The 25,237-nt window shown below is 35.1% G+C and overlaps 1 protein-coding gene across 4 annotated transcripts in view; it reads left to right on the top strand.

Annotated features, from left to right (window-relative positions):
• The window catches only part of MTDH (metadherin), a 59,529-nt gene that overhangs the window by 19,601 nt on the left and 14,691 nt on the right, over positions 1-25,237 (top strand). Inside the window, exons 3-8 of one of the 4 annotated variants that reach the window (XM_014788076.2) lie at positions 9,874-9,958; positions 10,944-11,120; positions 12,529-12,594; positions 13,956-14,192; positions 16,715-16,804; positions 19,392-19,490. In XM_014788076.2, coding sequence (XP_014643562.2) covers positions 9,874-9,958; positions 10,944-11,120; positions 12,529-12,594; positions 13,956-14,192; positions 16,715-16,804; positions 19,392-19,490 — 754 coding nt within the window. The remainder of the gene's footprint in view (positions 1-9,873; positions 9,959-10,943; positions 11,121-12,528; positions 12,595-13,955; positions 14,193-16,714; positions 16,805-19,391; positions 19,491-25,237) is intronic. The other 3 variants (XM_087447605.1, XM_004431191.3, XM_014788078.2) reach the window with 3 other exon arrangements.

The following is a 25,237-nucleotide window of genomic DNA, read 5'->3' as shown; positions in this document are numbered from 1 at the left end:
TTTTATTAAAAAAGGGACTATCTTACTAGAGAACCCTCTTCTGCCCCTAGACTTGTTTGTCTAAACTCCTAACAAATAGCGGGACTGAGACCAGAACCAGCACTACTGCCCTAACCCATCATTTATTCAGGATACAATGGTTGTATCAGGCAGGAACTGGTAAGAGGAGATTGAAGTACAGTGAAATGGTGAATTTGGTTTTAAACATGCTAAGATGGAGGTGAGAATGGGATCTTAAACTGAAATTAATTAATTAGTCTATTGGAAATGTGAGAACCATACTGGGAAAGAGTTCAGGGCTAGATAAAAAGAATTATTAGGAAAAATTTCTTGTAAATTTTTTAAGATTGTGAGTTGATAGCCATGCTGCTTGTGTGGTGTACCATAACTTAAGAGCTCACACCAAAAATATTTAAGTAATTTAATGGCTTGGATGATGGATCAAGTACACAAATATGATAGCTCAGAGGTTTTATTTGGGGTCACAGTGAGAGGTGGACAGACAGGGCTATAGGTAATGCAGTCTACTTTTAGGCTTTTTGATTTATTAACCAAATATTAATCAAATATCTTGTATGTGCAGGGTACTATTCTAGGTACAAGGAATACAATGGTTGATAAAGCAGGATAAAATCATTGATAAAAGAGTCACTATTCTCGTGAAGTTTAGTGGAGAAAACAACTAAAAACAAGCCAGTATGTTCTCTAATGTCAGGTGATAATTTCTGTGGAAGAAAATAAGTAACCCCAGGGTAAAGAGAAAGAGGGGAAGTGTCAGTTGTGTCCACTTCCCTGCACCTGCAACTCTGCTCCTTACTTCCATTCAGGAGGATGTACCAGAATAGTAGTGAGTGGAATAATCTTGACTCGTTTAAATTACACCCCTCCCCCCCCAAAAAAGGGGGGGAAATCAATTGCAAACCTTTCTACTTTTAAAAAGGTTTGTGACACTTTTCATAATTAATCTCATCCTGACATTGTGTCACCAAATTACTAAGATTAAGAACTGCTGGTATAGGGGCCGGCCCGGTGGCGTAGCGGTTAAGTGTGTGTACTCCGCTGTGGAGGCCCAGGGTTCGATTCCCAGGCACGCACCAACGCACCGCTTGTCAAGCCATGCTGTGGCGGCGTCCCATATAAAGTGGAGGAAGATGGGCACGGATGTTAGCTCAGGGCCAGTCTTCCTCAGCGAAAAGAGGGGGATTGGCGACAGATGTTAGCTCAGGACTGATCTTCCTCTCAAAAAAAAAAAAAAACTGCTGGTATAAACAAAGTAGAGAAATGTAATTGGTATGCCTTTTGAACCATCCATCCTTTGCTGTTTAACTATGCCCAACTCATCTGTATGTTTGAGACAAATGAGAAAAATAAATAGTGCCAGAATGTGGAGCAATATAAAATAGGGACTTGCCAAATTTGTTTAGGCAGAAAGTGGATGAAATTGAGCAATGATTTTCAGACTTTTCAAGTGGCAGTTGCTAGAAGTTTCAAAGTAAATCTCACTGATTAACAATTTTAATTTTGTCAAGTATATTTTTTAAACCACTGTCACCATTATAAAAAAAGAAAGGAATTTTAACACAATGAAAGTAGAAAGAACAAAAATCTCAGAAAATAGAACAGTTTTTGCCATGAGTTAGTAAAAAACCTCATATACCAACCACTAGTCTACAGACCAAAGCATCGTAGTATTCATTTCTAATCTTTACAAAATACTCAGCATTCCTTCCTCTTTTTTGTTGTTTTTTGTGGGTTTTTTTTTTTTTTGAGGAAGATTGGCCCTGTGCTAACATCTGTTTCCAATCTTCCTCTTTTTCTTTTTTTCTCCCCAAAGCCCCAGTACATAGTTGTATATCATAGTTGTAGAGTTGTAGCTCTTCTGTGTGGCACACCACCTCAGCATGGCTTGATGGGCAGTAAGTAGGTCCGTGCCCAGGATCCGAACCAGCAAACCTTGGGCCACTGAAGCGGAGCACGCCAACTTCACCACTGCGCCACCAGGCTACCCCCCAGCATTCCTCTTGTTCATGCTCCATTTCCTTTATCACTCCTGACATTACCAGCGAGACGTTAGATGATTATAGGGCTAGAAATATTAGAGATGTCAGTTCACCAAAATTTTAAGGACCAATACTTTCCAGAATAGAGAATTAATGACTTGACTAAGGATTACATTCAGAACCTGGCTACTTTCCTTGTGTGTAAATGGCTAATTGTAAAACAAAATATCACTTAACTTAAAATTTGTACAGTGTCCTTCTTATGATAGTTTTGATGTTATACAAATATTAGATTATACTCCCTAAGTTGATCTTTTCATCATGAATTGGGCACTGCTCTGCCTTTCTGTATACTTTGCAGTTCTTTAAAATAGCAAAATTTGCTAAGAGAGCAGTTAGCCGTTTGAGTAGATCTGCTTTTGCTGCCAACATGTATGTTTTGCCACTCTAAGTGATATCACTTATTTTGGGGGTGTTGTCTAATATTAGGAATATTATTCACGTTAAGAAGTTAAAGGTAAAGGATGAGTTTAATTATGGAGGTCATTTTTGTGTTTTCTTTGATAACTAGCTCATAATTTTTTCATATTTTAAGTTCTATGAATTTGAGAGCAAATTACTCATAGTTTTAGAACTACTTCAGCATGTGCTTTTTTTTTTTGTGAGGAAGATCAGCCCGGAGCTAACATCCATGCCAATCCTCCTCTTTTTGCTGAGGAAGACTGGCTCTGAGCTAACATCCATTGCCAATCCTCCTCCCTTTTTTTTCCCCCAAAGCCCCAGTAGATAGTTGCATGTCATAGTTGCACATCCTTCTAGTTGCTGCATGTGGGATGCGGCCTCACCGTGGCCGGAGAAGCAGTGCATCGGTGCGCGCCTAGGATCCGAACCCAGGCCGCCAGTAGCGGAGTGCGCGCACTTAACCGCTAAGCCACGGGGCCAGCCAGCATGTGCTTTTAAGACCATAGTCTCCAGAGTAGAGTACACAAGAAGATCCATTGGGATGAAGGAAGAAAATATTAGGCTTTCTGTTTATACTTAGTTTTTTATAAAAACAAAAAAAAATTGAAGCTTTACTCATATTTTATATATGGCTAGTCGTTGGCACCCTCATTTGGAATGTTAGAGGATAGTAAGACACTATATAGGAAGGATCCTGAGAAGAATGGGAAACTACAGTTGAAAAAGTAACCTCATTGATTCTTTGCTTATAGCATATTATGACAGATTGCAGTTTATGTGTGCTCAATTCCATGGGTTAATTGATTGTATTTCCCGGTTTAAGGTAAACTAATCTTTAGTAAACAGACTGCAAAGAAGCTGCAGATTGCAGGTGATAATAATGCAAGTAAAAAACTAGAAAAAAAGAGTGGACACTACTATTCATATTAAGAACTCTATCATCCACATCATCATGAGGTTAAGATGATTTTAATCAGATTTGATAAGAAATTGGTCCCCCAGAAATGGAAATCATCAAGGAAGATTTTTGAAATAGGAATGTATTTCTCCTTTTGGTAAGGAACTTTGGCCATTTATAATGTGCCTTGAGATTTTAGCTAATGACATTCTGAAACTATCCCAATTAACACGCAGTCTAAGCATTCAGAGTGTGAAGACCAACCTCTACAGGTTTTTTTAGAGATGTTTGGTTATGCAGTATTCAATATGACAGAATTTTACTAAATATAATTATAAATGCTGAGTAGCCTCTCTTGAGGTTTCTTGTTTAAAGGGAAAGACATACCATGGGGAAACACTTGTTCTTTCTGCCATGGTAAAATTAGCAAAAACAATATGACAGTCAACCAAAACACATTCCTTCGTCAGCATGTACTGTTGGGTGTAGTGTAAAAACATTGCTGATGATTTAAGTAAATTAGTAGCAGAGCAAATTGCACAGTCTGGGAGAGAGAAAGTACAGATGTTTCTAACATTACAGCTTAGGGAACTTGCTAGATTCTCTTTCAATAATGAAATGCATAAAGAACTACTTTTGTGAGCAACTAAAGATGATACCCACAAAGATATATTCTCAACAGTAGATCACTTATTTGATTTAAAAATTTTTTTGTGGAAAAACTGAATAAAAACCACTGATGGGGGCTGGCCCAGTGGCATAGCGGTTAAGTGCGCGCGCTCTGCTCTGACAGCCCAGGATTCAGACCCCGGGCGCGCACCGACGCACTGCTTGTCAAGCCATGCTGTGGCGGCGTCCCATATAAAGTGGAGGAAGATGGGCACGGATGTTAGCCCAGGGCCAATCTTCCTCAGCAAAAAGAGGAGAATTGGCAGATGTTAGCTCAGGGCTGATCTTCCTCAAAAAAAAAAAAAAGACACTGATGCAGGGGCTGCTTTGACTGGAATTAAACCCAAAACATAAAATTTGGGGGGTAGGGAGATAAGGTTAGAGAGATAGCACCATGCATGAAATTCATTCACTACCTTATTTCTAGAAAACTATGATATCAAAAAATGGTAAAGCTAGACTGCAAATTGGAAAACCAAAGCTTCATACTACATAGTAGAGGTGAGGTGTTAGTCATCATCTTTTATTCTACAAAGAAGAGTCGTTGATTATATTGTGGCAAAATACTTTTATAAAGCTGACGAACTTAAAAAAGTGAGCCACACATTTTTCTTTTACTAAAAATCAAGTGTTTCAAATATGTTGATCTTTTTTATGACAACAAATGGTTGTCTACTAAGCAGATACTTTTGGGAAAAATGTATACTTAATTTGTCCCATCAGTGTTAAGGAATATTTAACAAGGTGTCAGAAGGTGGTAGCTGGTTTTTTAAAGAAACTCATGCAATGAAGAGTGTATTCTGAAAAATTTACATCATGTGCTCTTGTTATTAAAAATGATTTGTCTGTTGCTTGTCAGAAGTCTCATATCTGCACAACTTAACAGCTTGGGAGCAATTTTCTAACAGAAAAATAGTGTAGCAGCCCAGATTCTGGAGCCCAGTGGTATGGTATGGGCTCAAATCCCAGCTCCAACAGTTACTAATTATGTGATCTTGGATTGGTTAATCACTGTGCCTCCCTTTTCTCATCTGTAAAGTGGAAATAATAGCATCTGCCCCACAAAATTATTTTGAGACTGAAATACTTTAATTAGAGCTGTGTAAGTGAGCTGTGTGATAGCAATAAATCAGTTTTTAAAAACTTTCTAAGTCCTTTTAGTGAATCCATTTGTTAAAAATACCAAAAAAAAAAAAGTAGAAGCTTCAGATTCAATTGCAGAAACAACTGATTGATGTTGAGGAAGATTAAATTTTAATAGTTAAATTTCCACAAAAACCTTTGCATACTTAGAGGATGAGATTGGAAAATTAGGGTCATAATTTAGTAAGCATGGCTCATGGTGTATGTCCTCCATTTGGATCTCTTTACCTTTGTCAGATACTATAGTTTTTAATACCAAGTATTAAAATGAAGGAATTTAGAAGATTATTCAAAAACAGTGAAGCATATTCAATCATATTGCTCTCACTAAAAATAGTTATCTTTTACAAATGTATATACTATCAGTAGTAGAGTATGTATAAATTTTACAAATAAGCATTTTGGAATGTATGCTCAATTTTTTCTCATAGAAGTATAGCAACAAGCTTATTTAACCACTGCTTTAAGAGTGAACAGCAAACTCCTCTACCTGGCGTGCTTACTCAGGTATTCTGTGTAAGTGAGTTACCATATATTCCATATGTGGATTGCCAGCTGGGTATTGGTGCTGCTTATTTGCATGTTTGCATAACTCCTAATGAGATTTAGAATTCTCTAAACTCATTTCATAGGCATCACAAATAGGCATCACAATTTCCTAAGGAACTATCAATCCATTGTAACTTGTGTATATTCTTCAGCAGTTTTAAAAAGTAGTGATAGTGGATCTAATGATTATTTATCAAAGCTTTTTCATTGTCTGGATTTAAAACAATAGAGCCATTTGCTGTTCAAGGTGCAAATGTTATTTCAAGTCCCAAGCCACCAAGTATCACTGTGTGTTTTCATTGTCCATTCTCTCTTAGGAGTGTTATTTATTTTTGTGTGTGTATATGTGTATACACACACACGTGCATACATACATATATACATACATATTTAAGATATAGCGCTGATACAGATTTCTTCTAATCAGATGATTATAGTTTAAAATTTTTGTAATATCTGTATTGTGTGTATGAAATAGAAAACAAAATGTGAAATTATAATGGAAGCCAGTAGGAAAGAATTTACTTGACAAATGTTTAGGATCACTTCTAATGCTTTAAGTGACGAACGTTTCAAATGATGTTGGAGGTTTTGGGTTAAGGGTAGTTTGCTTCGAGCTACATCTGAGCACCTGCTAATGTCTACTGCTAGACAGACCTCCTCAAGAGCAGATTTCTTTTTTTCTTCATCTTTATATATCAGTGCCTATAATGAGTCATTCAAATAAAGTGAAATAAAGATTCTATTGAGAATATAAGGAAATGCCTCTTATTCTCTTGCTTTCAAGAAGCTCATATTATCATTAGAAAAACTATAAACACTTGCACAGTAAAACAGTATTGGAAATGTCACAAGGAAGGTTGTGAGAAATGGCCAAATTTATGGCAGTTTTAAATGTTTAATGAGTACAGTCATTTCAGGCTTTGCACATCAGTAGGGGAGCAGATGGTTCAGGGTACAAAGAAAATCACCCTAAGCACCCTGGCTGCAGCACTTTATTTTGACAGAAAAATTCACAGTGTAGCTTGGGCAAAGACAGGAATGTTTAGAGGTGACAGTCTTGTTGGAACCAATGATTATCTAAGTGAATAAAAGAATATAAGATTGAGATTAATTTGTGGAAGACCTTATATGTCATATAAGGAAGTTATTAGACTATAGATGATAGGAAATGTCTGGAATTTTTTTAATGGGATTGTAAATTAATTGGACTGGTGTAGATATGTTGGAAGGTGAGCATTGGAGGGAAGCCGTTGAAGATAAGAATTTCTGCTAATGTCTCATTTACATGTCTGTTTCTCTTATTAGATTATAGCAGTTTCCATAAGTAGAAACTTTTATTCAGTTCTATATTCTGAGTTCCTAAAACAGTGTTTGGCACATAATAGGTATTTGATAAATCTTGATTGCATGAAGACCATTAAAGAGAAGCTAGTTTAATAATTCACTCAGCTCCGTGGTGGAGCCTGACAACAAATGGGGGGAAAAAGAACTATGGTAACAAGGGAACCAGAACTTCTCTTGCAGTTTTCCTTCAAAAGTGTTAGCCGTAGTAGAGCTGCTCAGAAGTAAGACGTTCACCTCAGTAGGATGGCTGGGGCAAATAGTAGTATGTATGTGTATTTATTTTAAAGCTTTTTATAGTATATTATGTTAAGTCTCATCAGAGTAAACGTTATTTTTTCGTTAGTTTGTTTTAAAGGTAATAGTAAAATCAAGACAGAAACCCAAACCAAGATATTCTTCCTTGTTTTTCTGCAGATTTTAGTGATAAATCACATATATTTCATTATGAATGTAATTTCTATCCTTTTTTCATAGTTTCCTTCTTTTAAAAAATCTTGTTCATGTATCCTGCTTTGTAGTTAACGATCTGCTCTCACATCTTATTTAATCCTTACAAGAACCTTATGTGAGGTTAGTAGGAGTTTTTGTCCCATATAGTCAGTTGGGGAAAGGGTTTGGTGTGGTTTAGCCCAAAATCACATAGCTAATACATAATAAAATTTGTATTTGGACTTAAATGTAGAGAGGCAGAATATCAGAGTATTTACAAGGGCAGGCTCTGGAGTCAGAACTGGATTTTAATCCTGATTTCACCACTTAATAACCCTATGATCTTAGGCAATTTATGTAATCTCTTTATGGCCTCAGTTTCCTTATCTGTAAATTGGGGGTACCTACTTCAATTAGTTTCTATAGGTCTGCACTGTACAATATGGTAGCCACTTGCCCCATGTGGCTATTTAGGACTCTTTCTCATACTATCTTATTAATGGTTTTTAATATTGATTAATTTATTACATTTTGAAATGGTAGTATATTGAATGTGTTGGGATAAATATGTTATTAATGTTACCTATTTTAACTTTTTAACATATGTCTGCTAGGAAGTTTTAAATTACATATGTGGCTTACATTGTATTTATATTGGACAGTGCTGCTCTAGACCGGGGGTTGGCAAACTCCAGCCCCCAAATCCAGCCAGATGCCTAGTGTTGTAAATAAAATTTTATTGCAACACAGTCATACCCATTCAATTATATATTGTGTATGCCTACTTTGACGCTACAGCGGCAGAGTTGTGTGGTTGCTATATGTAGAACCGTATGGCCTGCAAAGCCTAAAATATTTACTGTTTAGTCTTTTATAGAAGTTTGCTGACCCCTGCTCTGGACTGTAATTGCTCAATGTGTTATCTTTACTTAAAACTGGATATGAGAGAGAGAGACACACACACAAAAAGTAGATTAGTGGCGGGTGCCAGTGGGAGAAGGTAGTGGGGAGTGACTGCTAATGGGTACTGGGTTTCTCTTTGGGGATGATGAAAATGTTCTGAAATTAGATAATGGTGATAGTTGTGCAACTTTGAATATACTAAAAACCACTGAATTATACACTTAGGGTAAATATTATGGTATGTAGATAATATCTTGATTTTTTTTTTTAGTGGATATGAGCATGGTTTAGGAGCTGTAATAAAGCAGTACGTTAAACATGATATGTGTTAATGATAATGAGAACATGCAAATAAATAAATGCAAATCAACTATGGGAAATGTAAAAAAACTTTTTCATCGTTTTTTATATACTTCCATTGTCAAAGATAATTTTTAATTGCCTTTAAGAGGTCATGCCACTTGAGAATATTTGCAAGTAGTTTATCAATAGGAAACACAGTTAGCTGTCATTTATTGCTTACTCAAACTGTCATTTACTACTTAACCATAATAAAGACTTACTGTGAGGATACAATCTCTTTTTAATTGTTAACTTTAAGATACTGCACAATAATACTTGCATAGCCAATCTCAATAATAGTTAAATGAGTGAATACAAAGTATAAATAAAATTAGTATTTTATGAATATTAATTCTCTTCTGGAAGCACTTATCTAAATATAGAAATAGCTTTATGAAGTTTTTAGCGAGCGAGAAAATAATATTAGCAGAAGGGAGTTGGAAGGCCATTCCAAAATGTCCATATCTTATATGTGTGTAGGTATTTTTTCTTTACTAAATTATTAAACATGACTATATACAAATCCTAGATATTTTCACAGTGCTTTGAAACTGACAAAATATTATCTACTTTGTACAATTGACTCATTAATTTGTTATGCATAGGCTATGCCAACAATCTGCTTTATGAAGTCCAAAGCCAATAATCAGTACATAAGTTTCCTTCTGAACACTAGCAATAGATTTTTATTTTATTGCTCTGAAAACACGATATTATAGTACCTTATTTATGCTGTAAGTTATGATAGCATGATATCTAAGGGCACAGACTTTGGAGCCAGATAGACCTATTTCCTAATTTGACTCCACCATATACTAACTTAATGTGACCCAGAATAGCCTATTAAGCATCTGTAAGTCTCAATTTCCTCGTCTCTAAAATGGGAATAATACCTTCTCCAGTGAGTTTTTTTAAGGAATAAATAAGAAAATGAGTGTAAAGTACTTTTAGCACATAGTAACCATTCAATAAATGGTAACATCATATTATTATTGCCATTTAATATGTTAAGTTTTTTTAATCAAACATTTTTTTGATTGTCAGCATCATACATTTCATTATGTATTTTACTGACTCCTACCTTTTTAAAAACATAATGAAATATTAAGTAACATTCTATTTTACTTTCAGTCAAAGAAAAATAAGAAGAAATCAAAGTCAGATGCTAAAGCAGTGCAAAACAGTTCACGCCATGATGGAAAGGAAGTTGATGAAGGTACTTGAGCAAGTGAAAGGACTATAGAAAAATTTAATCCTTTTTCATCAAGGTGCATTATATAAAAGCTGCATTTGTTTCGCTTAATCTTGTATCTAGCTCTTCTTTTTCATAAGTATAGATTTTAATGTACAGATCTGTGGCATTGTTAGGAAACTTTTTAATCTAAATTATTTAAGGATCTAATAGTGCTTTTCCTGAAGGGAACCACCTTGAAATTTAAGGCCTAGCTCAATGCGTTTTGTTTTGTTTTGTTTTGTTTTGAGGAAGATTGGCCCTGCGCTAACATCTGTTGCCAATCTTCCTCTTTATTTCTTTTTTCTCCCCAAAACCCCAGTACACAGTTGTGTAGCATAGTTGTAGGGTGGTAGCTCTTCTGTGTGGGATGTCGCCTCAGCATGGCTTGATGAGCAGTGAGTAGGTCCGCACCCAGGATCCTCACAGGCAAACCCCAGGCCGCTGAAGCGGAACTCGCGAACCCAACCACTGCGCCATTGGGCCAGCCCCCTAGCTCAGTGTCTTGAGCCATTGAAAAGCCATTTGTTTTGTCTTTGCTTCCTAGAAGTGTGGTTTAGGATTCTTCCCTGTTGTTCTTAAATATGCCATACCTAGAAGTCTGTGTACAAAATTCTTGAATAAGCCATTTATTGTCATCACCTAATAAATCCATTTATTAGTAATTATATATAACAGTTCTATCAAGCAAGATAAAAAGATGTACACTGTGACATATTTTTTCTAAACCATAGATGACAGATTTTGTAAAAATTACCAGAATAAATAATGGCAGCTGCCTAAAACACCATAATGAAATTAGAATACAGTCTTAGGATGAATTACTGTAACCAGCACTATTGGTTTTTAGTTTAATATCTAAATTTATCATGATATTTTGTGTGCCCCTGCCCCATTTTCCCCCCCAAAACGACAGCTTTTTTTGTCTTCCCCTTACTGAATAACATTTTTTTTTCTGGGGCTATGTCAGGAGCCTGGGAAACTAAAATTAGTCACAGAGAGAAACGACAGCAGCGTAAACGTGATAAGGTGCAGACTGATTCTGGTTCATTGGATTCAACTATCCCTGGGATAGAAAATACCATCACAGTTACCACCGAGCAACTTACAACTGCATCATTTCCTGTTGGTTCCAAGAAGAATAAAGGTATATTAGTGGAACATAAGAATGATACATCAAATCCAACTCCTTTTAATCAGATGTACGAAATCATTACGTCAAAATCTGACTATTTTGAACTGCTTACGTCATTGTGCTGATATACCCTTCTTCGTGAGAGCATTGTGGACCACGTATTGGTTTACCTGATACCAGCAGTGTTACTTGTTACATACTGCCTAATGAATGGCCTGTTAAATTTAAATTGCCTTTCTGCCTTGAGTCACATGAGAAAATGATGTTGCCTCTTTTTTGTCATGTGTATTGCTTCGCTCCAACTCTCTTACATCTCCATTTCTTATAGTGGACAATACACATACTAAATAGAAATTTGTCACCTTTGTGCATGTTGAGTGCTTTCATTTCAAGTTGAAACAATCATGTTCTGGGTAGTACAGGTTCTATCTGGATTTCTTATCACCCCAACTTTTTGAGAATGCCATAGGTTGTTGATAAAGCTAGACACCGGAACTTCAAAGATTATTGAGCTAATGTTCTTCCCAACTATTTCAAATGCTCAAACTAGCCTATACTGATGGCTTCTTGGTAGCTCTTTACATTGCCATCATTTTTACCCTGGAACATCAGTCTGCAGAGTGATACTGTTCAACTTGCTTCAAGGCATTGACTTATCTTCCTTTACCTTTTTATTAATTGCTTCCCCAGCCCCCACTTCTTTCCAGATCGCTTTCTTAGCCTTGTTACCTTTCACTTTTTTGCTTGATGACTTGGTAGAATTTATTGCTTTGGTACAGCAGTGACTTCTACTTATCCATTTTCACTGTCACATCTTAGCCGTGCTTTAGAGTTTCTGTTGGTGACCCTTTTTCACTGTCTTGTGCATGCCTTCCTTGCTAGCACAATCCTGTGTCATGCTGGTTTTTTGATACATCGTTATCATTATGTTTTTTAGTGTCAGAGAAATAGCATCTTTGTTATAATATGTATTCTCACCTCTTGCCATATTTCCTGAGTCCTGGTCCCAAATACTGGCAAAGTTCTTAAGTTGATGTGTTTGCTTCCAGGATTGTTGAAAAGGCAGCTGGTATTGTTGAGAGGTGGCAAAGTTGAATCCAATTACAGAGCCCAGTTCTCCAGTTCCTACTTAAAAGAATCTTGTTAACCATTATAGAACAGTAGACTATATATACTTGGGCAATTTTTCAGGTTCTTTATTGGCATTTTAGTTGACTAAGAATATGGTAACTAGAGGACTCAGTTCCTAAGGAAATGTGAAATATGTTGTAAGACTGTTTTCCAGTCTAAGAATTTAGTACTTGAAGGAGCAATTTATGATTATAAATAGTACGTAAAAATTAATTTGTATGTTACTCCTAATCTAATGTACATAGTGGCCTATTTAGTATTAAACAAATTTTATTTCTATTTCAACCAGGTGATTCTCATCTAAATGTTCAAGTTAGCAACTTTAAGTCTGGAAAAGGAGATTCTACACTTCAGGGTGAGAGAAATTACATGTAACTTAAATTGAAGGCCCATCAAAATAGAAATTTATATACATGTTTCTTTCCTCACATGAATGACACAGAAGGAAAAAAAGGCTTAAAAATTATTTTTAACTGCTAAAGTAACGTAATCACAGTCCAGAGATTTTGGAAAATAGATAAAAAGAAAAATCACTCCTACTTCTAACAGTGTTTGGTATGTTCTAGTTGTTTCCCTCTCTCCCCTATATCTAAAAATATTCTTTCACTAATAGTTTTTGTGCAATTTTGATTCTTGCTTTCATCATTTAAGCCAACAGAGAAAAGAAGGATTTTTTTTAGACTTGGGTTTAATATAGGCATATATGAGGTAAAAGACTTTACCACTGTTTATTAAGAAAAAAGCCTTAATACCTATAATCTTTTAAACTGCTTTCTTACATATCAAATATTTCACAGTAAATGGATATATGATTATGCAGTGATTCACAAATAGAAAATATAGTTTATTTACTTGTTTATGATGAAGATTGAATTAAGTAGAGTAGTATACCTTACCTAAAAACTAAAGTGATGTGGTAAAACATAAATTTAGAAATGAAAAAGCACCTTCTCGTTTCAGGCTTGTTCTTAACACTGTCAGCCTCCTTCATTCCCATGGTTCTCAATCCTGGCTACACGTTATAATCATCTAGGAAGCTTAGAAAAACAATACACACGTGTATATAGAAAGAAATATGTACTTATACACACACACACTCGAATGTTGTGTGTGTGTATATACACAGACATACACATACACATATGTACATGTACCTGCATACAAATATATACACACATACGTACTAATACCTGGGCTCCACCCCTAGAGATTCTGATTTTAATTGGTCTGGGCTGAGGCGCCAGTATCTACTTTTATGATATTTTTCAGTTGATTTTAATATGAAACCAGATTTTAGAATCGCTGCCTTATACATAATATATATGTAAATATTTAAGAAAAGAGCATGTAACTAAGGAGGAGTCTTCATATTCTTAGAGGGTGAGTATTCTAAGTATACCAGAATATGTGTTGTTTTCCTGTTGGCTCCGTAGTGCTTCCTTTGAGCAAGTTATTCTGCTGTTGAAGACGTCTTTAGTATATATATATTTATTAAGTTCAAACCTACTCATAGTTTTTAAATTAAAAGTCATCCATGGTGGTTATACACTTTTTAAATTCTTCATTTTTATCTTTAAAGCTCAAGCTATTTAAAGGACAATAGGGGAAAAAACTGAATGATAAATATAAACCGAGCAATCATAGAAATTTGAAAATATCCCAGTTTTAACAAGGAGTCATGTATCAGTTTTTAATCTTTATTTTCTTTTCTTTAAGTTTCTTCAGGATTGAATGAAAACCTCACTGTAAATGGAGGAGGCTGGAATGAAAAGCCTATAAAACTTTCCTCACAGATCAGTGCAGGTGAGGAGAAGTGGAACTCTGTTTCACCCACTTCTGCAGGCAAGAGGAAAACCGAGCCATCTGCTTGGGGTCAAGACACTGGAGATGCTAATGCAAATGGAAAAGACTGGGGGAGGAGTTGGAGTGACCGTTCAATATTTTCTGGCATTGGTAAGAACTGTTATTTTAAGGTCATTAAAATTGCTTATCTGGTACATTTTGAATTTTCCAGGAATGAAAAAAGATCCATGAGTAGAAAAATTAGTAAGGCCATACAGAAATCATAGTAATAGTTAACTCTTTCAGATCCTTCATATGGAGCAAAGTGGGAACTAAATAAGTGAATAATAGCATTTATTATTTAATCTTTATTTAGTGCTTTCACATACTTTATCTCATTTGATTATCAATGTAGCTAACTGGTATAATTGTGTATTTTTAGTGATATAATAAGCGTAATGTGTGAGTAGACTTTTTCATTATTTTCAACAGTTCTATTGAGTTTAAATAAAAATAGTAAATGGAAGTACAACTTATTGCATCCATTTATATACTGTTTTACAGTCTACAAAATGCCTATTTGTGATTAACTTTTCCCCTGGATTTTTGAAGATAAAGACCAATAGTTGAAAAGCTTTTTTCTGTTGAGTACCATCAAGTTAAAAGCAACTTAATTTCAAGTGTGTGTGTGTGTGTGTGTGTATTATAGAAAAGAAATGCATGTTTAATATGGAAAACTGCAAAAAGAGAAGGAAAAACTCACTGTTATCATACCACCCAGTGACAACCACTGTTTTTTATATTTCTTTATGGTTTTTGTTTTTCCTATGTATAATTTTTTTTTCCGTAATCCAAATCAGATAAGCATTTTCATCTTCCACCTCCCACTTAATATTGTAACATAAACATTTTCCTTACTTTTTGTAAATATTTTTATTTAATGGCCCTATTATATATTATGTAAGCATACCATAAATTACTTAACTATTCCCGTTTTATCAGAGAAATATTTTTCTTTTTTTTTAACCATTGTAAATAACATTACATTGAATATATTTGGTTTTGGGTTATTTCTTTAGGATAGATTCTTGGGAGTGATATTACTGGGTTAAAGGGAATATGAATGTGTACAATGCTTTATGACATATTGTCAAAGTGTTTTCTAAGAGAGTTATTCTAATTTATACTGTCAGCATCAGTGTGAGTGCCATGTATCTTATACTTACCAAGGCTGGATATCCTTATTTTTAAAAATCTTTTCTAATTTGATAAACAAGAAATACATAAATTGTATGGTTAACTTTTAAAAATCACTAATGACATTGAATATTTATCCAATTTCTTGATCATTTCCATTTCTTTTATGAATTGTCTGTTTTCTTTGCCCATTTGTCTAATGGCCTCTTACTGTTTTTTTTTTTTAGTAAGTTGTAATTCTTTGTGCATTAAACATGCAAGTTTTTCGGTTGTGCTTGTTGCTGATATTTCTTGTTAGTTTCTTTCTTTTAGTTTGGAGGAGGAATAGAGGCTACAGAGTTTTTAGTGTTTAAGTAGAAAAAACTGTTTCTTCCTATGTTATTTGCTTTTCCCATCTCTTTTACGCTTAGAAAGACTCATGTTGACTAATGTCCCCAAGAAGAAAACTCTAGATCATTTACTAATATCTTAAGCTTGTTCTCCCTTCCTCCCTCTGCAATGTCCAAAAATTGTGTGGAAATATCTAAATTTATTTGGAAGAAGAGACAATCCCTAAATTCCCAGCCTCACTTTCAGTAGTAAAGAAAGCATAAATTTCTGTGCTGTAAAGCATCGTTTCACATTTAATAAAAGAAATGGTCAAGTTTTATTGAGTAATGTTAAGAACTATGACCTTTTGAGATATTTGCAGTTTAGTTATAAAAGCAATGTAGCATTTTCATAATTAGGACATAAATTAGATGGTACTTGCTTAATATTGCTACAGGTAAAATTAAGCAGCAGATTAGAGTTCCTGCCTACCTGGATTAGGACCTTTATTGAGATTGAAAGGAAACTATATTAAATTAGGTTTGCAGTGAGTTGCTGAGAAGAGACAGGTGTGATTGGTCTCGTGGATGTATATGTTCCTTAACATACTTGTATATAAGTAAGAAATCTCTTGAAAATATTAAGAAGATAGCACGATATGGTGTAATGAACATGGACTAGTTCAGACAGACCTATTTGGTATGAATCCCTATTCTTACACATACTAGCTTTTATGGAAATTAGGCTAGTTATTTAACCTGTATGAACCTCATATTTAAGTAGTTGTGATGATTGGCTAAAATGATTGTCAAGTACCAAGTTCAGTGCCTGGCCCAAAGCCATAGCTTAATTATGATAAATAATAAAATAGCTGCTCCAATGGGAAGAGTTAGGCTTTGAAAATCAGCTCAAGTTCCAGTCATGGCTCAGCTGTTTACTGGCTGGCAGCAAGTCACTTAACTACTCTGAAACTTTGCCTAGCAGGGTTGCCCTAAAGATTGGAAGTGGTTGGTTGTCAAGAGACCAGCACATGATAGACATTCAATAAATAGTAGCTATTGCTGTATTAAGTGGTTCTAATTTCTAAAGTTATCTTTAAATATTGTTATCATAGTTTTAAATCTGTACATATCTTTCAAGTTTCATTGCAAATTGAAGGTTCCAAGTGACGTTCTTTATTTTAACAGCTGCTTGGTCTAGTGTGGATAGGGGAATGAATACCTCTGAACAGAATTCTGCTTCTTTTGCATCTCTCACACTTAACTCTGCTGTTTCTGGTATGTGAAAACAGTCTTTCATTTAGTTAACAAAAAAATTTGTTTAATTTTAGCACTTGCTATTTGAAAAAATAATCAGTGTCAAGTACTGCTATTGACATAAATAATAGCTATATAATATAAAGTGTCAGAGGCCTTAATAAAAAGGGGAGAAAGCAAGACCTAAATTCTTATCTGCAAGTGGCTTAGTTCCTTTCTGTAGTGGAAGGATAGGAAGATTCTGTGGCCTAACATAACTGAAAGTATGTTGGCACACAGACAATTGCAAATGGAAGGCCTTCCTTTCAGGGTCATGATACTTTTCTATTACTGGTGTACTCCTACCACGCTTCTACTTGGAAATTGACATTTTATTTCTATTTACTCTTATTCATCACGAGTTTATAGTGAAGCCTTTCAGGTTATGTGGACCCTCAGATAATAACTCTACTTTAAAGTAGAGTATCCATTGGTAGGAAAATATATTATTACTAAAAAACAACTATCAATTCAGCGTTACTTAAATGGATATGCCTTTTATTAATCATATAGAAGCTATACGTACGTAACAAATATTACATAAATGTGGGAGATGTTTCGTTTGTAATGCTTGGTTCACGTGGAATTCGTAGACCCAGTGTTCTAATTATGTAGTTTCACGGTGTTTGAAGTCACTAGTCTAGAACAGGGGTCAGCAGACTTTTTCTGTAAAGGGCCCAATAGTAATTATTTTAGGCTTTAGGGGCTATACTGTCTCTGTTGCAAATACTTAATTCTGCCATTGTAGCAGGAAAGCAGCTTGAGACAATACATAAACAGATGTGTGTCTGCTTCTGAAATATTATTCTTTTAATTTTTTTTTAAACCATTTAAAAATGTAAAAACTATTCTTGGCTCATGGGCCGTACAAAAAAGGGATGGCTGGTTTTGGCCTATAGTTTGTAGTTTGCCAACTCCTGATCTCATAGACTACATTTCAGTTCCAGAGGTACAAGTTAATGCTTCCTTCATGTGGTGGCTTTGTACAACACAGATGCTGTACTCTTCACACAGTCGGAGAAAGCAGCATGGGCTGCTAAAGAAATAGCAACTGTGTTACTGTACTGTTCCTGAGCAGCTAATGTGCTAATTATATATATATATGTGTGTGTGTGTATGAATTTTATAGGGTTACTCTATTTGTTAAAATTTATATAAAAATATAATTATTTTGAGTATGTATCAAACAGTTATATTAGTGGAATGCTAGTAAGATCATCTATAACCAAGTGAAAATTTCTAAGTTAGTAAGTAAGGACTTTGATGAGAGGAAGTGATTGTATGTAAGTCGTTTAATCATGTCTCTATATCAGTGGCTCTGAATCCAAAGTAAATAGCAGAGTCACCTAAGGACTCTGATACATATGGGAATTCTGTTTCAGAAAGTCTAGGGTATATATATCCCTGATGGAGAACCACCGTTTTACATTTACATTCTAATATTTATGGCTCTAGAGCGAGGGTTTTTGACCTGGCGTCCAGGAACTTTGTGTGCCCCTAAAATATATACAAAATTTTGTGTAAGTTCTGGCCAGTAGTCCACCACAGCTTTCATCAGATTCCTAAAGGACTGTGTGACCCGCACTCTCACCCCACCTATTCTCCACCAGCTCCCAAGAAAACAAAAACAGAAAAACCTTAGAAGATAATATTCTCTTTTTTTTTTTTTTTTTTTTAATTTATATTTATGTTTTGTGTGTGTGAGGAAGATCAGCCCTGAGCTAACATCCATGCTAATCCTCCTGTTTTTGCTGAGGAAGACCGGCCCTGAGCTAACGTCTGTTGCCAATCCTCCTTTTTTTTTTTTTCCCCAAAGCCCCAGTAGATAGTTGTATGTCATAGTTGCACATCCTTCTAGTTGCTGTATGTGGGACGTGGCCTCAGCATGGCCGGAGAAGTGGTGCATCAGTGCGCACCCGGGATCCGAACCCGGGCTGCCAGTAGCAGAGCGCGTGCACTTAACTGCTAAGCCATGGGGCCGGCCCTGTTCTCTTCTCTTTAAATGTACCTGAACTTAACTTGGTCTCTTAACCACCAGCACAACTCTCTTATCTCTTTGGCTTCTCTCTGTCTTACCTCTCTAGATAATCATCCGTGTGTTTCTTTAACTTTTCCTTAGGCAGAAGGTTCTAGCAAACTCAGACATTTTTTAGTTCTCTCTTTCAGGGTTCTGAGGGTATAAGCATACCCTGAAACATCCAAGATTTCTTTTGTGTTTTATTATTTTCCATTAAGAAGAAAAATAAAACAACTTTTTTTGACTTCTTGAAATTTTTAGGTAACCAGTTTGAGGTGTATATTATAAAAGACAAAATCTAATGGATTGGTATAGGGTGAAAAAAAATATATTTCTGATAAGTGAGTTAGATCAAGTGATTATCAAGCTTAATCTAAAAGTACCCTCAATTCTGCTTTTCCTTCATCTTAACTCTTTTTCTAATGTCTCAATTTTTCCTTTTAGGAGAAATTAAAAATAATTAAGTCTCCATGTGCAAAGTAGAGAAGTATTGTTATGAAACATCATTAGAAAATTCCATTTTTAATTTTATTGCATTCGTTTTCATTTAAGGGTCTACTGCTGAGCCAGTTTCTCAGTCTACCACTTCTGATTATCAGTGGGATGTTAGCCGTAATCAGCCCTATATCGATGATGAATGGTCTGGGTTAAGTATGTCCTTTTAAAAATTATCAGTTTTTTTTGTTATTGTTTTTTGTTTGTTGTTTTTCTTCAGAATTTTCTTTCTAGCACCCTGAATTCATGCTTTATGTTTTAATTTTAATTCTAATTTCTCACCTTTTAGGTCATAGTAAAATAATTTAATACCAGATGTACTACGTGTAAACTGATTATTGAATACCTGTAGAATTAAAACTAAATTCACGTTTCATGATTGAGGCAATATTTAAACATGAAGTTTTCTTATAATTGCTCCATAGTTTTTCTAGTTTATAAAATTTTGTTTTAAATGAATGTTCTGTTTCTCTTCCTAGTTTTAGTATAATAGAGCAAATAGAATATACAGGAATGACTCTGTGAGGTGTGCAAGTTTTTGTAGTGGAAGAAAACCATTTTCTTAGCCTAATTTCCAGTAGAAGCATTGGAAAGTTAGAGGCAGGAGTTATAAAAAAGGGGAAGGGAAAAAGGATATAGTTTTTATGTTCAGAAAGCTCATACCATCTTCATTTAAAAAAAAAAAAATCTGAGATTTTTTTCCCCACAACCTCAAACCTTAAAATTTACTCCGTTCTCAGAATTTTCACAGCACATCTTTTTCTACTATTTATTTAGCACTTATATGTTACCTTGTGCAATTTTCCACCATTTTAGTCTTTGTAAAAAAAAATATTTTTAAGAATATATTTTGTTTCTTCAAGTAGAGTTTGAAACCCTCTGAAAATAGGAACTCGCACTCTTTTTTATCCTCAGTGCCTAGTGCAGCACTTTACACACGGCTGTTCAGTAGTAATGGTGCTAAAGCAAACACCTGACTATGTGCCGAGCACTGGTCTGAGTCTTGTGCATATTATTAACTTATTTAATGCTTATAACAATTCTGCAAGGTAGGTATTATTTTTTTCTACACTTTCCAGATGAGGCAACTGAGGCAAAGAAAAGCTATCTAAATTTCCTCAGGCCAGACAGCTAGTTAAGTGGAAGAGGTGATATCAAACTTGGGTAGTCTGGCTCCAGAGTTCATGCTCTTAGCCACTACATGGTACAGCCTTGGTGATTATTGTAATCACGAAGGTAAGCTTGCAACACGATACAAAGATTACTCTATAGACTAATTAGTCTCTATATAGATTAGTTAAAACACAATTCTTTCAGATTAAGAGAGATGAGATTGGAAAGGTAGATTAGGAAGGGCCATATTATGAAAAGCCTTGAATTGCTAGCTAAAGATTAGGGAGGTGGGGATTGGAGTACTGGTTTAGAAGGTAGATGCTAGTTCTAGTCCTGACTTTAAAACATAGTACCTCATGTGGCTTGGACTTTATCACTTATCTTGGAATCTAGATTAATTGAGCTGTGAAATGGAGCAAATAATTTGTCTTATCTACTTCATAGATTGTTATGAAATTTTAATGAGGAAATGAATGATCATGCAAGCTCTTTGTAAATTGTGAAGTGTCTTATAAATCCAAGATATTATAAGGATGTGAAAGCACTATTTTTGGAAAAAATAGTCTACCTGTACTTTGGGAAGAATGATCAGCGATGTGCAGAATACAATTGAAGAGTGATTACAGGAAAAATAGAGGTGATTGTAAGAAAATATCAGTGAGATATCTTGAGCAGCTGTGGGTTGAAGCTGAGGAAACTGAGCAAACGGGTCTCTAGGCTTCCCTGTTTGGGTAGAATAGCTCCACTTTAATCTATCTCAGAATTCTTGTAATGTGAAAAACGTGATTGGCTGCTAAAATAAAAGACCAAAAAAAAGCATGTATCCACAGGATTCTGTACTTAAAGTAATAAGTTATCAGGAACACCATCTTTCTCAAATTTGTTATGCTATATTGGCAGTCTTTTAAGTCCAAAGCTTCTCTTTAACCTCATCTTCTCTATGAATTTTATTTTTTGTGTTATCTTTAATGTGGCTAATTTTGGTACTTAGTGAATTTAATTATTCTTTCTTTTTTTTTTTTTTTTTTTTAAAGATTTTATTTATTCATTTTTTTTCCCCCCAAAGCCCCAGTAGATAGTTTATGTCATAGGTTCACATCCTTCTAGTTGCTGTACGTGGGACTCGGCCTCGGGTTGGACGGAGAAGTGGTGCCTTGGGGCGTGCCCGGGATCCGAACCCGGGCCGCCAGCATCAGAGCGCGCGCACTTAACCGCCAAGCCACGGAGCCGGCCCCTAATTATTCTTTCTAAATTTATAGAATGTATGATTTAGTATTTGAGACTGCTAATCCACAAAGTATATATATATATATATATATATATATACACACACTAGCTTTATAATGTGTGTGTGTGTATATATATATATATAAAATATACTATATATATATTATACTAGCTCTACAGTTTTAAACAGTGTGATATCATTAATATATTGACCCTCTGGTTTGAGGCATAGACATGATTATCTGACAGAAAAGCACTGAATCTGCCCAAGCACTTGAATATAAGGTTAAGATGCCAAAGTATAGAATATAGCACTTTTTAAAGGCAGATGTTAAATCTGTCAATTATCTTGACCATAAAGGAACATCATCATAACCCCTGTGAAAATTCAGATTTGGAATAGAACTTAGTTTTTGTTGGCATTTGTTGGCACACCAGAGTGAATGAATTAGCTGCAGCATAGTGAATTGGTTAAGAGCATGAGCTTTGAGGACAGACTACCTGGGTTTGAATCTTACCTTCCTTGCCTTTGCCTTTAGGCAAGTACATGATGATTCCCTGCCTCCATTTAATCATCTGTAAAAGTAATAGTTCTTCCTCTACAGAGTTGTTGAGAGGATTAAATGATATGCTACATATAAAGCATTTAGAACACTGCCTAATAACATAGTAAATATTCAGTAAGTGGTGTGGTACTGTTGTTGGTATTCTTCTAGGGGCAAAAATTAGTCTACTCAGTGGGGTTAATTAGTATTGTCTGTTTAAACACTGGAGAATGTCTTTCTAACATAATTGTTTTGTTTTATTAAAGTTAATGTTGACTTAAGTTCTGACAAGAAACAGCTGACAGCCATTTTATGCCTGAGATAAAATAGAGACTAGCTATGAGACACTTAAACCTAAAACATTATTCCACAAGCAAATTAAATGGAGAGACAAATTACTTACCATTTTGAAAAGATAGCTAATATGGCTTTTTGAAAAGACATTGGCAAGCTAATGGAAGAATTTTGAAAAATTAGAAATTACTCTGTTTATAAATAGAATTATACTATTAATGAAACTATCCTACATAGTTTCTATGAAACTATAAGAAGTTTTTTAGTACATTAGGCCCATGAATCTTAAGAATTATGCATTGAGACGTATCCTAATGACAGTTTTTAGGTTTAGGAGAGTGATCTGTTGTTTTAAAGTAGTTTTATTTGATCCCAGTTAATTAAAAAATTTTTTTAAAAACCTGAAATCAGTAAATGTTGAAAAATCACCATAAAGCTTTATAAAGCCAATAGAGATTTACGCTTCTGTTAATGTTCTTATAGAAGTTAAACCATAGACCACAGTAATTCCCCAAACGTTATGGCCATTTAAGCCTTTAAAAAAATAATTTTAGAGGCCGGCCCGGTGGCACAGCAGTTAAATGCACACACTCCGCTTAGGCAGCCTGAAGGTTCGCAGGTTCCGATCCCGGGCATGCACCAATGCACCGCTTGTCAAGCCGTGCTGTGGCGGCGTCCCATGTAAAGTGGAGGAAGATGGGCATGGATGTTAGCCCAGGGCCAATCTTCCTCAGCAAAAAAGAGGAGGATTGGCATTGGATGTTAGCTCAGGGCTGATCTTCCTCACAAAAAATAAATAATTTTACTAAGTATTTTACTAGATTTTTATCCCTCACCCCCCTTCCTACCATATTTACTAAAAAAATAGTTTATATGTTAGTATATTGCCCATTCACTTGCCTAAACTTTTTTTCTTAATAGAAGAAAGTTTCTTTTTTGGCAAGAGGCCTTAGAGACCTGGCTTATGGACACATTTTTCCAAATCTGGGTTTCTTAGATCTGTGAGATTTAAGCAAAACCAGTGACAGCTTTGGCATTAAAATCTCCTAACAGTATGGTTGATGAATGCTTGGTGTAAGAAGAACAGTTGGTTCCAGACATCTACTAGATCCCCTTATACTTGTAAAAATGATTTCTACACTAAGACATACCACGTGTATCTTATTGAGAGATTTATGAAGATTACGAGAAATAAATTCTTAATTGTATATGCCTGATAGCTTAGAAACTGGCTTTCTATTGTTAATGTCATCAGTGATACATAAAAAAAGTAGCTACCATTTATTGAGCACTTATGCATTGCTGTGAACTGCTTTACATGTTTCTCATATAGCCCTCTCAGAAATCCTACAAAGTTGGTATATAGCCCATTAAGGTTAAAAAATTTGACCAAAATCACGTAGTTATTAAGTGGTAGAGCAATATTCAAATGTTGATGTATTTAACTCTAAATTCCATGCTCTTAACCTCTATGTTAATACTATGTAATACTGGCTCTAAATATCTGCTCATGGTAGTAAATTTAGAAATATAGGAGGGGACTTTCTTTTTTGTAAGACATTTCACAATTGTAATTACTTGTTCCGTGTTTTTCCTGCACTAGACTATAAATTCTGGCTTATGTTTTCAGTCTCTCCCCATCCTCTACTGGTTTAGCCCCTCTTCTCCCTTTCTCCACCCCTAGTGACAGAAGCTATCACTCTTTACTTAATTGTCTGTTGTGCTTACCTATCTCCATCCCTAAATTGACAGACTATATGAGCTCCATGTGGGGAGGGATTATGTCATACTCCTTTTTGTATCTCTGGTACCTACTAGCTCAAGTTCTGGTACATAGTAAGTGCTTAATAAGATGAAATTCCTGTAATTCCACTATTAAGATATATCTGTTATTAATGTATTATTTTCTTCTATCTCTTTCTCATATAAATTTGGGATCATACTGTATAGCCAATTTTGTCTATGATTTTTTTTTTCTGTGAGCATTTTCCCAAATTATTATATATTCTTCCAAAACATAGGTTTTAAAGCCTGCATGAGGATGTAACATAATACCTCCCCTTTAAACAAAAATAAAAGAATTTACGTGGAAAAAGAAGAATAGCAAAGAAAATAAGATTTGTCGTTCTAGGTACTAAAATGTATTAGTTACATTATGTGTGGCACTATCCCGGGCATAGATCAATGTAATAGAATAGAAATTCCACAAACAGACTGACATGTATATGAAGGAATTTAGTATTTGATAAAAGTAGCATTTGGCATTAGTGGGAAAAGGTTGGGTTTTTCAATAAAGCAGTGTTAGAATGACTTGTTAACCTTTTAGAAATAAAGCCTAACCTCTGTCATCTTAAACCAGTGTAAATGAAACCTGGCTGTAAGTGTAGTCATGTGCCACATAACGACGTTTCCGTCAATGACGGACTGCATATACAGTGGTGGTCCCATAAGATTAGTACCACATAGCCTAGGTGTGTAGTAGGCTATACCATCTGGGTTTGTTTGTGTAAGTACACTCTATGATGTTTGCACAATGACGAAGTCACCTAATGACACATTTTTCAGAATGTATCTTCGTCGTTAGGCAACACATGACTGTAGTCATGACAGAAGTATGTATGGAAGAGTGTATGGCGTCTGCAGAGAGGAGGGAAGAATTAACTTAGGGCTGCTTATTTAACTACGGTAAAGCCAAAGAAGGATTTTCCCTTTTAGAATAAGCCA

This window comes from Ceratotherium simum, chromosome 23 (assembly GCF_057802395.1).
Source record: "Ceratotherium simum simum isolate JZ-2026a chromosome 23, ASM5780239v1, whole genome shotgun sequence".
NCBI classification, from domain to species: domain Eukaryota; kingdom Metazoa; phylum Chordata; class Mammalia; order Perissodactyla; family Rhinocerotidae; genus Ceratotherium; species Ceratotherium simum.
This window is presented reverse-complemented; position numbering and strand designations above follow the sequence as displayed.